The sequence below is a fragment of the Rattus norvegicus genome, chromosome 2 (genome assembly GCF_036323735.1).
Source record: "Rattus norvegicus strain BN/NHsdMcwi chromosome 2, GRCr8, whole genome shotgun sequence".
Taxonomy (NCBI): Eukaryota; Metazoa; Chordata; class Mammalia; order Rodentia; family Muridae; genus Rattus; species Rattus norvegicus.
The window spans coordinates 195004742-195018372 of record NC_086020.1 but is presented as its reverse complement, the minus strand read 5'-3'; the positions used below and the strand labels follow the sequence as shown (position 1 = coordinate 195018372).

Genomic DNA, 13631 nt, shown 5'->3' with positions numbered 1-13631 from the left:
GCTAATTCTGCGGTATCATGTCATGTGTGTTTTTATAGGAATGGTCGTTGGAGATCAGAGTGGAAGTTCACCATCACACCACCTACAGCCCAGGTGGTTGGAGTGCTCAAGATTCAGGTAAGTTCAATGTATTTACAGATGATGTTTAAAATGTCATTTGTTAAAATAAAGGTGCCATTTGCTCTTTGTTCTTGTGTGAGAAATAAAGACTAATAGAGCACTTCCCTACTGTGAGCAAGGCCCTGGGTTTGATCCCAGTCCCTTCAGGAGGGGAGGAGAGAACTAAACCATATATTGATGCAAAGGAGGTCAGTGGCAGTTAGTAGAAGTGGTAGCCTCCTTCCCAGGCATTACTTGAGAGAACTATTGATGAAGGATGAATACTACTGGATTACTTTTTTTCTTTTAAGGATAACAAGATCTTCTAGAAATAATCAAACTGGTTTTAGGAAAGAGTCAGTGAGTGTTAAGTACTTAGGAGCTAGATGCCAGGCATGGTAACACACACCTTTGGTCTCGACAGGCCTGATCTTGCTGCTTCATTCTGGTATGTAGGCCTTGGCCACCAAGCAAGGCTTTTTTGTTCTGTTTGGGGTGAGTGCTGAAAAAGTTCTGTATACTAAGCACTTCCCAGTCCTGAGTTCTGGAGTTCTTTTGGTCTGTATGTTTTATTGGTTTGTTTTATTTTTTTTAGATAGGGTTCTCTTGTATTCTTTTGACCTAGAACAATTATTAACCTTGAATACCTGTCCCTCCATTTCCAAAATGCTGAGATTACAGACCTGTACACCACATGGCTTGTTTCTCTTTGTAATTTTAAAACAGTGTTACATATACCCAATCTCCTGGCTTGCCCTCCCAAGTTCTAGGAGCTGGGCCTATCGTGTACTTACCTTTTAATAGTCAGAATGAGAGTTAGCATGATGAGTCAGCAGATAAAGGCATCTCTTCTCGAGTCTGATGGCTGAGTTTAATACCCAGTTCCCACATGGTGGACGGGAGCCCTGACTCCTGCAGGTCATCCTCTGACCTCTACACATAAATACATACACATTCAATAAATGATTTAATTAAAATAAAATAAAATTAAAAATCATATATATTGAATATTATTTGGAAGGTTATTTTAGATATTTACCCTTTATATTTCTCATTGGCAAATTTACTATCCTTTGGCAAAAGGATGATTCTGAGAAGTAATAATTTCCAAAGACTTAAATTAAAGCAGGCACATTGAAATTTGTATTAGTCAAGGGGACTTGGTTGTGTTTTGGTTTTGCTTCATTAGTAAATGGATCCTGAGGATGGTTCTGCTTTAGAGCAAGTAGAGTTCAAGTTGAGTTTCTTCTAAAGCCGCAACACTGGTTGTTATTTGGGTTTATAACGGTGAAACTTATTTCCCCTGTCTTCTGTTCTTCTCCATACTGTAGTTCTTAAGAAGCATAGCAGATCAGTATGGCCTAGACCTATAATCCCAGCTATCAGAGGGCCGAGGCAGGAGGTACAGAGTGAGACCAACTAGTCACATAGTCTTTTGTTGTTGGTTTGTGTTTGGAGTTTGGGGGGTGTTTTTGTTTTTGAGATGGACTTTCACTCTGTAGCCAATGCTGGCCTAGAATCTACTGTATAGTCCACATTAGCAGCGATCCTCTTGCTCCAGCTGCCTGTGTATTACCACCATACCCGCCTCTTCTATTTTAGCTCTAAGCATACATCTTGGCTTGCATAGCAGGTCAGTTAAGGTGTTTGCTTAACATGTATGAAGCCCTATGTTTGATACCTAGGACTAGATAAGAAAAAAAAAAATCATTGTTGATCTTCAGCCGCAGGTCTACTGGGGGAGCAGAGGCAACAGTGGTAGGCTTGAAGAAGAAATAAGCCCTGACAAGCAAATGGGTGTGGGTGGTAAGGACTGTAGACTGATAAAACAAGACACTGGCTGGGAATCTGTAAACAGCAAGTGTATCGTTCCCACTTGTATTAGTTGCTTTTTTGTTGATACAGTACACCACCATGATCATAGGCAATTTACAAAAGAAGGGGGTCTTTTGGAAGATTTATTTATTTTATGAATATGAGCACCCTGTTGCTGACACACCAGAAGAGAGCGCTGGATTCCATTACAGATAGTTGTGAGCCACCATGTGGTTGTTGGGGATTGAACTCATGACCTCCGAAAGAGGAGCTAGTGCTCTTAACCCCTGAGCCATCTCTCTAACCCTTATACGTGAAAGTCTATGGTTCTAATAGAGTAAGAATCAGTCATGGCAGAGAGGCATAGTAGCAAGTGACAAGGTGGCAGAGCAGGAAGCTTAGAGATCACATTCTCAGCCTCAGGTAAAAAGCAGGAAGAGCAAACTGAAGTAGGAAGAGGCTGTGAGCCCTCAGAGCCTGCCCATCCCCAGTGAGGTGCTTTCTGCCCCTTGATTCTCTTGCTGAATTTTGGGAGGACACCAACATTCAGTCCATAGCGTTAGATGAAGAAAATGGCATTATCTAAACCACCTTCCCAGCGCCTCTAATAGGGTAAAGTTTGGGTTCTTAATTTGGCTTATAAGGTCTTTGCTCTCCTCATCATTTAACTTAAACTCAGTAGCAGGGTTGTCTGACACACTCATTTATGATCTACTCATACAGTGAGCTCTTTGTCCTTCCCTCAGCTAAGCCAGTTTTCTTCCATTCTGATACCCTTTGCTAGGTGACCTTCTCCTTTTCTTTCAATCTTCTTTCATGTGCATTAGTGTTTTGCGTGTATGTATATCCATGTTAGGGTGTCAGATCCCCTATAACTGGAGTTACAGACAGTTGTGAGATGCCATGTAGGTACTGGGACTTGAACCCAGGTCCTCTGGAAAGTCAGTCAGTGCTCTTACCTGCTGAGTCCACCTTCTCCATCTTATCTGCCAAGGTGGCAACTCCCGTGTTCTAAGCCTTGTCCAGGTTTAGGATCTTGTTATTTTCCATGTATGGAAATGGCTTCCCTCATCCTATTCTGGACGGCCTGTTTATAGTCCTTTTAAGATAGTTTAAGGTTTTTGTAACCTACCAAATCCCTGAGCCTTACATGTCTAGGTCTGCTAGTATGACTTGTACTCTGCCTCTTCATTTTTTATTGTGGCTCATTGCTTTACATACTCATAACTGTGCTGCTGTTTTGTGCTGCTGGGGATTGACTCTGGGATCGCATATAGAACAGGCAAGTGCTCTACCACAAAACTTCAGCTGTAACTCCAACACTGCTTCCATCAGGCAACTTTTACATTTATTGGGGGTTGGAGGGTGTTGGTGTATGTGTGGCAGTACATCCACGGAGGCCAGAGAACAAAACAGACAGGGAGTTGTCTTTTCTCCTGTCACGTTGTAGCTTCAGGGATTGAATCAAACCATCAGACTTATAAGGAAGAGTCTGCAACCACTGAACCATCTCAGTAACCCAGCACTTACTTTTGTTTGTTTCATTTTGGTTTTGGTTTTTCAAAACACGATTTCTCTGTGTACCCCTGGATGGCCTGGAACTCACACTGTAGACCAGACTAACCTCAAAGTCACAGAGATCCACCTGCCTCTGCCTCCTGAGTTTTGGAATTAATAGTGTGGGCCAACGCTGCCTGACTTATTTTTGTAATTTAAAATAAATAATTAACTTTATATATTTATATATATACATATATATATACATATATATATGTATATATATATGTGTATGGGTATTTTGTCTACACATATACCTATGTACCTTGTTATGTGCCTGGTGTCTAACGAGGTCAGAAGAGGGCATCAGATCCCCTGTAATTGGATTTATATATGGTTCTGACCCACCATGTAGAAGCTGGGAACAGAACCTAGATCCTCTGCAAAAGCAGTAAATGTTCTTAACCAGTGAGCCATCTCTCCATCGCGTTATTTTTGTAATTTACTAATAATTTTTTTTTTTTTGGTTCTTTTTTTTCGGAGCTGGGGACCGAACCCAGGGCCTTGCGCTTCCTAGGCAAGCGCTCTACCACTGAGCTAAATCCCCAACCCCTACTAATAAATATTTTAGTTTTTAGTCCTCTCTTTAACCTTCAGGTTTTCCTGAACTCCATGAGATTTACTTGCCAATATTGATAATCATACAGATAGGGAGATAATCTCAGGTGTTAAGTACTAGGGTCTATGAAGAGTCCTTGACCTTCATAGAGACAAACTATTGGTCAGTGATTTTTGTATTGATTGTTTTGATACTGTTAGAGGTATAGGATTGCCTCAAGTTCCAAGCCAACCAAAACTACCTAAGAAGATTGTCTGAAAAAGAAGCAGAATGTTGGTTGTGTTTGTAAGCATAATGTGTGGCCCAGGACTCAGAGTGGAGCAAGTGTACGTTTGCTAAACTTAGTAATCCAGTTTCCTTTGCTATGGAAGATCTCTTAAATCTATTAAGTGAATTTACTTACCATTGTGAATTGTCATTGATTGTATTAAGTGTTTGGAGTAAAAAATGGCCTCAAACATGGATTGTGCCCTTGGCACTATGTTTGTGTATAAAGTATGCATAACCTTTCTCAAATATTATCCCTCACAGGTTCATTATTATGAAGATGGCAATGTTCAGCTGGTTAGTCATAAAGATGTGCAGGACTCAGTAACTGTTTCTGTGAGTATGCAATGGGGGATGTCAGCCTTACTTTTCTTTTCCTAAAAAAATTAGCTTTGTACCTAACATATAAAAGGTGCAAATTTTAGCAGTTTCTGTTCGTACCTCTTATTACCAAATGTCTGTATTGGTTTAAAGTCTTTGACTAAAGGTGGTTGTCATGTCTTAAAAGAAGCTTCTTTTCTTTGTTTTTTGGAAGGGTTGTTTGAGACAGTATTTTATATATCCTGGTTGTCTCTGAACTTGTTTTGTAGCCATTGATGACCTTAACCCCTGTTCTTCCTGCCTTTACCTCTCCACTGATGGGATTAAAGGGATTCACCACTGTTCCCAGTTTGTACCATCCTAGAAGTGTAACCTAGGGCCTTAGGTGTACTGGGCAAGCACTCTACCAACTGACCTATATCCTGAGTGCTATGTGAATTTATTATTTATTTATGGCATGAGACCATACGTAGCCAAGGATGAACTTATTCCTTGTCTCCTTGCCTCCATCTCCTTAGTTCTGGGATTTCAGGTAAATGCCACATGCCCTGCTCTGAGAAACATGTATTCTTTATTTGTCTTGCTGCTGCTTCTTCTTCTTTTTTTTTTTTTTTTTTTTTAGAATTATTTATTCGGGGGCTGGAGAGATGGCTCAGTGGTTAAGAGCACCAACTGCTCTTCCCAAGGTCCTGAGTTCAAAATCCCAGCAACCACATAGTGGCTCACAACCATCTGTAATGAGATCTGATGCCCTCTTCTGCTGTGTCTGAAGACAGCTACAGTGTACTCCTATATAATAAATAAATAAAATATTTTTTTTAAAAAAAGAATTATTTATTCATTTTATGTATGTGAATACACTGTAGCTGTCTTCAGACACAGCAGAAGAAGGCATCAGATCCCGTTACAGATGGTTGTGAGCCACTACGTGGTTGCTGGGAATTGAACTCAGGACCTTTAGAAGAGCAGTCAGTGCTCTTAACCACTGAGCCCTGCTTTTTCTTAATTGTAAGATTTTCTCAAGGACAGAAATGCCACCAATCAGCAAATGCAAAGTGGATGAAGAGTTTGTCCCATGAGTCCTGTAATACTCTATTCGTATAACTAGGAAACGTTTAATGTTCATGAAGGCAGGGAGCACTGTGTTTGCAACCTGAAAAGAGAAATAGATGGTGTTCTTCCTTTCATGGTTTCATTACTTCTGTAACTGACTACCCAAGAGCTTTTGTTCATGTGTTATATTTATCAATATTTACATTAGTAAAAAATAAAACTGCCAGGCATGGTAGGGCCTACCTCTCTCTATTCCTCACACTCAGAAGACTGAGGCAGAAGCATTGCTGCAAGTTTGAGGCCAGTGTAGACTATGTATGATGTGAGATATTATCTCTAATAAAATAATTTTCAAAATGAAAACTTGAACAATGTCAAAATATTTAATTAAAAATAGTGAAACTAGGTACAGTCAAACAGGCCTGTAATCTTGAGCATTAGAGAAGAGGAGACAGGAGTAGTATCAAGAGTTCAAGGCTAGCCTTAGCAATAGGAGACCTTGTCTCAAAAAATTTAAACAGGTCACCCTGAACTACAGTAGAACAGGTCAGCCTCAGCAACTTAGTGAAAATTTCTTTTTTTTTTTTTTTTTCGGAGCTGGGGACCGAACCCAGGGCCTTGCGCTTCCTAGGTAAGCGCTCTACCACTGAGCTAAATCCCCAGCCCCCGAAAATTTCTTAAAGTTTGAGTTTGAGGCCAGCCCAGGATATGTGAGACTAAGATTTCAAAACCTAAACCAGGTGTGATAGTCATACCTGTGTACATGGAAACCCTGCTACTCAAAACGCAAGTCTTTTAAAAAGAAAGTTTAAGGCCTGCCTCAGCTGCATAGCAGCTTGAGGCGAACCTATATACATTTATGAGCCTGTCTTAAACTATAACATTTTTAAAGGGCTTATGAGGGAGGGAACGTGGGGTTGGGAGTGATGGCTCTTACAGAGGATTGAAGTTGAGTTCCCAGCACCTATATTGTAACTCCAGTTTTAAGAGGTACAGACCCTTTATTTGGCCTCTCAGAGTATATGTGCACATGTACATATAAATAAAAAATTAAACCTAAAAGGGGGGCTGAGAAACTAAGTATGAAGTGTATACCTGTAATCCTAGTACTTGAGAGACAAGGGCAGAAAGATCAGGAATTAAGGTCATCCTTGGTTATATAGCAAGATAGGTATCAGGTTGCAATACAAGAGACCTTGAATCAAAAAAGACAAAATGGGGGAGGAGGGCAGTTAGGCTGAGGATATATATAGCTCGGTACTGGAGCATTTGCCTAGTGTGCATAAGGTCCTGGGTTTAACCCCTACTACTGCGCGCACTTGCACACACATGTGTGTACACATACATACAGTTTCAAGACAGGATGCTATGTCTAGGGGGTATATAATGAAAAGTGCTTCTTCTGGGAAAGTACTAGTTTTTTTTTTAAGATTTATTTATTTTATGTATGTGAATACACTGTCACTATCTTCAGACACCAGAAGAGATCATCAGATCTCATTACAGATGGTTGTGAGCCACCACTGGGTGCTGGGAATTTAACTCAGGACCTCTGAGCAGGACCCATCTTCTTTCTGTCTCTCTCTCTTTCTCTCTCTCTCTCTCTCCTCTCTCTCTCTCTCTAATTTCATTGTTGATGCATTTGATTTATTTTAGAGTGGTGGTACACAGATGCCATGTGTATAGAGGTCAGAGGTCAATCCATAGGTGTCTGCTTTCTTCTACTAATATAGGTTCCAGTTGTTAAACCCAGATTGTCAAGCTTAAGGGCAAGCATCTTTACCTGCTGAGCCATTCCACCAGTCCCTAGATCCTTTATTATTCATAATCTGTATAATTTTGGTCAGGTTACTTCAGAAGTCCTGTTTTTCATCTGTCAGATAATAACATAACCCATTTCATAGTGGGTTGAAGAGGTAATATGTATATGAACAGTGGATAAACTAGGGTCCTTATACAAGTGTTAGTTCATAGAGTGGGCTTTTCAGTGTCTTTTCATTGCTTACATATTTTTAAAAATATTATTTCCCTCTTTTCTTTTATTAGAATGAAGTCCAAACTGCCAAGGAGTTTATTAAAATCATAGAGAGTGCAGAAAATGAGTATCAGGTAAGAAGAACCTGGAAGTTACTTCTCTGTAAACATTTTTGTCTAATCCTTTGTGTCCTTTAACTCAAAGCACAAACTGTTGGGTGTTCCTAAGTGTGAGTCCTCACAGGCCCTGCAGTAGGGTGTTCTGTTTACAATATGAGACTGTAGCCATGTCTCAGGAGCACGGATGAGTTTGATTTGCTTTCAAGATTGGAGAGGAATTCAACATACATGTTGTCTTCCTGTGTCCTTTCTAACATGTCCTTTGACTGTCTGATTATCTTCCTGTTTACAAACAACTCTTTCTATTCAAGCAACTCATCATCAATTATCTATTGCAGACAGCAATTAGTGAAAATTATCAAACTATGTCAGACACCACGTTCAAGGCCTTGCGCCGGCAGCTTCCAGTTACCCGCACCAAAATCGACTGGAACAAGATACTCAGTTACAAGATTGGCAAAGAAATGCAGAATGCTTAAAGGCCGTCTGTAGGAGTCTCCAGTACATGGAAAGAAAAGGATTCAACACAGTGTGGTCATATGATAAATAAGTGATTTATAAACAAACAAGAGTGATATTTTGCTAGTTAACAAAGTTAACAGATCTTCTAGCCTCATGGAATACTGTTGAACCTAGAGCACTGTCTTGATTCTTTTGTGTGTGTGTTCTCTGCTTTGTAATATTCTGTTATCACTTTATCTACTTGTAAATCTTTTTTTCCATTTTGCTACATTTAATGTCGAAGAGATATATCCTGAAGTCGTTTTACTGTTTAGAAAATGTCCTAGCCATGAAGCCCCATTACTGGCTTTTGCAGTCTGTTAAGTACCTTACCCCTATGCTTTAAAGCACTTCCAGTACTTCCGTGGCTTTTAGTGATCCACCAATGGCTAAAGAGGCTACGATCCCCACGAGCTGAGTGGACAACACACTCCTGTCCTACTGCTTTGATCATTTATAGCTTCTCACAACTGTAGTTTTCAGACATTTGGATTGGGGCTTTGGGGTCCATGTTGGGAGGCAAAGGAAGTTTCCTGGAATTTCCATGGCAGCAGCTACTCTGGGGACTTGTTTTTAATCCAAAGACTTGAACCACATCCCCTGCACATGAATGTTTGCTTATTTTCATTTTCTCGTTGTCTCCTCCCATCTAGTTCTGTTGTAGCCATGGATGTCTGTAGGAAGAACAGCTTAGAAAAAGCATTAGGAAACCAGGGTTGTCAATCACATGCGTCTGTTTCCTTCAGTGGAAGGGAGTGAGTGATGCCTGATCACTAGAATGCTGGAGCGGTGTGGTCAAACAACCTGGTGATCCTCAGCTCTTCTGTTACGAAAGCCTCCACCTTAATCTCCCCCGCCCCACCCCAATATTCTGAGCATTGTTTAGGCCCTAATACTGGCCTTTGTCTCAGTGAATAGAAGAACTTACGCCTATCGTATATCCTTCCTCTAGGCCCTAGCCCTAAGTTCTGTTTGTCAGTCAGTAGAGTTCATTCTTACTGTAAAGGTCACAGGTGCTTTACTACTTTGCAAGGGAATATAGATGTAGCCAGCCCTGAAGCTTTGTTATAAGAACTGTCACACGGACACTTTCCCCCAAAGTTCTACTGTGTTTAAATGTGTAGAAAAATTAAAACACAGGATCAGAGTCTAGAAGTCTTGATCCAGACTGACTAAGTCTGGCTATACCAAGTTTTCATTCTTATCTACCCTGGATCCACTTCTCTTGCCAGTGGCAATACCTGCAGGAGCCCCTCAGCAGATGCTGGCATTCTTAAAAGAGCGTCGCCCATTAGCATTGCTCTTCCACATTTGAGAACTGCTGACGTGCTGTGGAGGTAGTGGATATAAAACTTGAAAACACAGACATTGAAGGAATAATAGGTATCTGTGCTTTGTGCTCTCTGGTAGGATTGTTCAGTAAGCAGGCGAATAAACAGCTATGTCCCTCGCAATGCTGGAATGAACCAAAGTGAAAAGGAGGGCTCCCAGGCAGTATCTGTCTGTCATAACCTGGTATTTCAGAGAATGCTAGTGCTTTCTTCTAAACAGGATGTAAAATAAAATTCATTCCAAGTTACTCTTTCTCCATCATCCTACCTGCCTAGAACTCATATAACTGTGACAGAGCTACCTTCCCAGGTATATTGGCAGGTGTGTGTGTGTGTGTGTGTGTGTGTGTGTGTGTGTGTGTGTGTGTGTGTGTGTGTGATCTTAGAACACACAGGTAATGTGATATGACCTATGACAACTGGTAACAGTGGATTCATTTACATTGTTTACACTTCTATGACCAGGCCTTAGGGGAAGGTCAGATTTTAAAACACCAAGTAGTGTCTTCCTGCCTGTCCCCAAGGACAAGTTACAACAGAAGGTGTTGGCTTCGGCTCTGTTCTCTTTTTTTGCTCAGTAATACAGTCAAGCAGGAGTTTGTTTGCAAATGAAAGCTGTGTAAGCATTTTTGTTTATTTCAAATAAAATATATTTGTATTATTTGTCATTCATATTATCCATCCATGCCACACTGTCTGTACCAGGTAGTCCAATAGAAATATACCTGTTTTGTTCTAAAATTGTGTCTGTCCTTTCTGTCCTTCTGTCAACCTTTGTTCTCAAGGTAAGACATTTGACTATAATTGATCTGTTTGTTGAGAATCTTTAAGGTTTCTGAAATTGTGCCCTACTTTAGACTAGTGTGGACTCAGTAAATATGCCATGACTTGTAAAGAACAGCTCCTTTTGAGTGAATAGTCTCTTAGGCTGAGGCAGGAGTATGGCTGTGAGTTTGAAGCCAGAGAAGGCTACATAGTAAGTTTCAGAGCAATCTAAACTACCTGTGAGGCCCCATTTCCAAGAAATGAAAGTAGAGTGAGGGCTGGTGGGAAGGTAGAGCGGTCAGTCAGCTGTTAGGAGTGAGTACTGTTCTTGCAGATGACCCAAACCAAGTGGGACACAGTCAGCCACGCGCATACACAACACAATCCATTCTTAAAAATAAGTACAAGAGAGATGGACTGGGCACCTTTAATTCCAGCACTCGGGATGAAGAAGCAGCCCTGATTTCTGAGTTCAAAGCCAGCCTATTCTAAAATTGACATTCCAGGACAGCCAGGGCTACACAAAGAAACCTTGTCTCGAAAAACCAAAAATTAAATAAAAATAAATGCTCGGGGTTTTATCAAAAGCCAAAAATCTAAATTTTACCACTATCAACCCAAAAGCTACCAGTGACTTGTTTTCCGCCAGTGTTGAAAAGAGTCTGGTTATGAAAGAGCAGGTCTGACTATGAGTGCAGTCACTAGGCAGGAGGTAAAACTGGAAGAATTCTGCAGCTTCAGCCTGTGTGCCAGTTCACACTGGCTTAACCTTAAATGTTTTTCTCTCCTCCAAGTCTGGTTTATCTACTGATAACCTATAGAAAGTGGTTTAGGTTGGTTGGTTGGTTTTGTTTTGTTTTTTATCTTGATTTGCAAAGTAAGCAGGGAATTTCCTTGATTTATCATCCAGCACCAACTGAGATTCCTTCCTTTTGGGGTAACATTTAACTATGTGTCATTTCCTGTAAAAACAAAATAGGATTTTTGCCTTTAATTTGTTACCTCTATTGGTCTTCTCCAAATCCTATCCATCAACTTAAAAGCAATCTGCAGTTGGTTGGGAGTTGGCAAGGTGGCGAATTGGCTTAGCAGGTCAGGGTGCTTGCCATAGTTCATAGCCCTAAGTCTGACCCATGTGGCTGAAGAAAAGAACCAACTCCTCAAAGTTGTCTTCTGACCTCTATCCTTGTATAGTTCTGGATTATTTGCATAAACAAGAAGTCGATACCTTGCCAGGTCCTCAGAAAAATCTGACTTCCCAGCAGATTGAGTAGTTGCTTCCTCCTGTCCTTTTTTATAGAAATGCCATGTTATAGAGATCAGCCTGGAGAGTCCTACACAGATCAGGAGTTTCTGTGAAGCCTCGTGGTTGGGGCTTTAGGGACACAGTTGAACATTGTTTCTTGGTCATCTGAATCTCCAGTTGTCCCTCTGTTGCCTATTTCTAGTGCCTCATATGTTTTACAATGTGAAATTTTAAGACTAGACATTTAAATTGATAAGGTGTGCACGACTAGCTTCCTGTTTTTGAGCAACACCCTCCAGCCCTACCCCACCCCCTGCCCTGTGAAAAGCAGAGAAAGAAAAGGTCAGTAAATACAGAATAAAACTGGGTGGTCCTGTAGTGGTTGAGATAAATTCTCCTTTAAACAAATGTTGTCTAGTAGAAGTGTCTAATTGGTTCTGAGGATAGAAACCAATTATATTCCTCTTCAAGCCCAAGATACCAAGAAACATTCTAAGGCTGCTGGTAATGGCGCATACATGCGTCCCAGGGCTGGAGCATCACTGCAGCTCCCAGGCCTGGGCGTTGAGAGGAAGAATTATGCATAAAGCCATGCAACTCACCCATGGGGTAGTCCTGTTGCAGATAGTCAAAGTGAACATGGATTAGTAAGTGAACGTTACTTTTGAGTCCGTCTCTTAACACTCCTGCTGCTGTAGCTAGGATGAAGGAAGCTATGTAACAAGCACTGTCTAGTGCTTTCTACTTAAGAGTACTGACCACATTTCAGTACACCACCCATTGGAGCCTTGTTTAAGCTGTAAAATCACCACCAAGAAGCACAGAAGGGCAAAAGCCATGGCATTAAATAGATCATGAGAACACTTGTTTATGAGGGTTGAAGCAAGGAAGCAGAGTATCACAGTGCTCTCTCTGCCTAAACTGGGGACACAGACACAGGATTTCCTTACAGGCTGAAAGTGCCATTACAAGTAAATGTTGATGAGTAGATAAATTTGCAAACAAAGGCTCTTTAAGTACCTGGTATGGCTTTTCCCTTGGTATGCGGTAGTAATTTAGTTTCAGAGTTTTTTTTAGTTGCCTTGGGTAATGTAGTCTAATTTGAACCCAAAGGTTAGAGACTATTCAAGTGGTGATTTATAAAGCCCAATAAGGAGTATTAAGAAAATGGCTGGGCGTGGTGGTGCATGCCTTTAGTCCCTGCACTCTGGAGGCAGAGGCAGGATGATGATCTCAAGTTCTGGGCCAGCCTGGTTTACAGAGTGCCAGGACAGCCAAGGCTGTTACATTAAGAAACCCTGTCTCCAAGAAAAAAAATCTTGAGAAGCTGGGGGTTTATTTCACATACAGTTAGCTAACACTAACTTTCAGGCTGCTGCTGCTGCTGCTGCTGCTGCTGCTGCTGCTGCTGCTGCTGCTGCTGCTGCTGCTGCTGCTGCTGCTGCTACTGGTCAGACTCACTACAATCAACCTTACTTCTTGGAAGTCCAGTTCTTAAGAGAAAGATGTAATGAAAGCTCCAGGAAATTGCTGAGCTGATTTCGAGAGGTGGCAGCCATTCTAGACATCTAGAACTCTATGCATCAAAACAGAAACTTTCAAAGTAGAGTCTTCCAGAAGATCTGTAGAGACGTCCCATTGTAACCAAAGCTACTCGCCATCCAAAACTTAACCAAGTTTTTACATAGACAACCATCTGTGTTTTGAAAGTGTTCAGGACATGATCCAGAGAAAGGGCTGAGGTCCTCAGGTGGCCAGATTTGGAATTGTTAATGTGTAATAATGAGCACGATACCAAAAAAAAAAAAAAAAAAAAAAAGCTCAGGGGCTGGAGAGATGGCTCAACAGTTAGGAGCACTGCACTGACTGCTCTTCCAGAGGTCCTGAGTTCAAATCCCAACAACCACATGGTGGCTCACAACCATCTTTAATGAGAGCTGATGCTGTCTTCTGGTGTGCCTGAAGACAGCAAGGGTGTACTCGCATACATTAAATAAATAAATAAATAAATAAATAAATCTTT

The 13631-nt window shown here is 41.0% G+C and overlaps 1 protein-coding gene across 1 annotated transcript in view; it reads left to right on the top strand.

Moving 5' to 3' along the window:
• Positions 1–10338, top strand: part of Capza1 (capping actin protein of muscle Z-line subunit alpha 1) — a 45066-nt gene extending 34728 nt beyond the window's left edge. The window contains exons 7-10 of the mRNA NM_001109625.2: positions 39–117; positions 4562–4633; positions 7718–7780; positions 8104–10338. Of these exons, the coding sequence (NP_001103095.2) occupies positions 39–117; positions 4562–4633; positions 7718–7780; positions 8104–8244 (355 nt within the window). The 3' untranslated portion in view covers positions 8245–10338. The remainder of the gene's footprint in view (positions 1–38; positions 118–4561; positions 4634–7717; positions 7781–8103) is intronic.
• The last annotated feature ends 3293 nt before the right edge of the window (positions 10339–13631 follow it).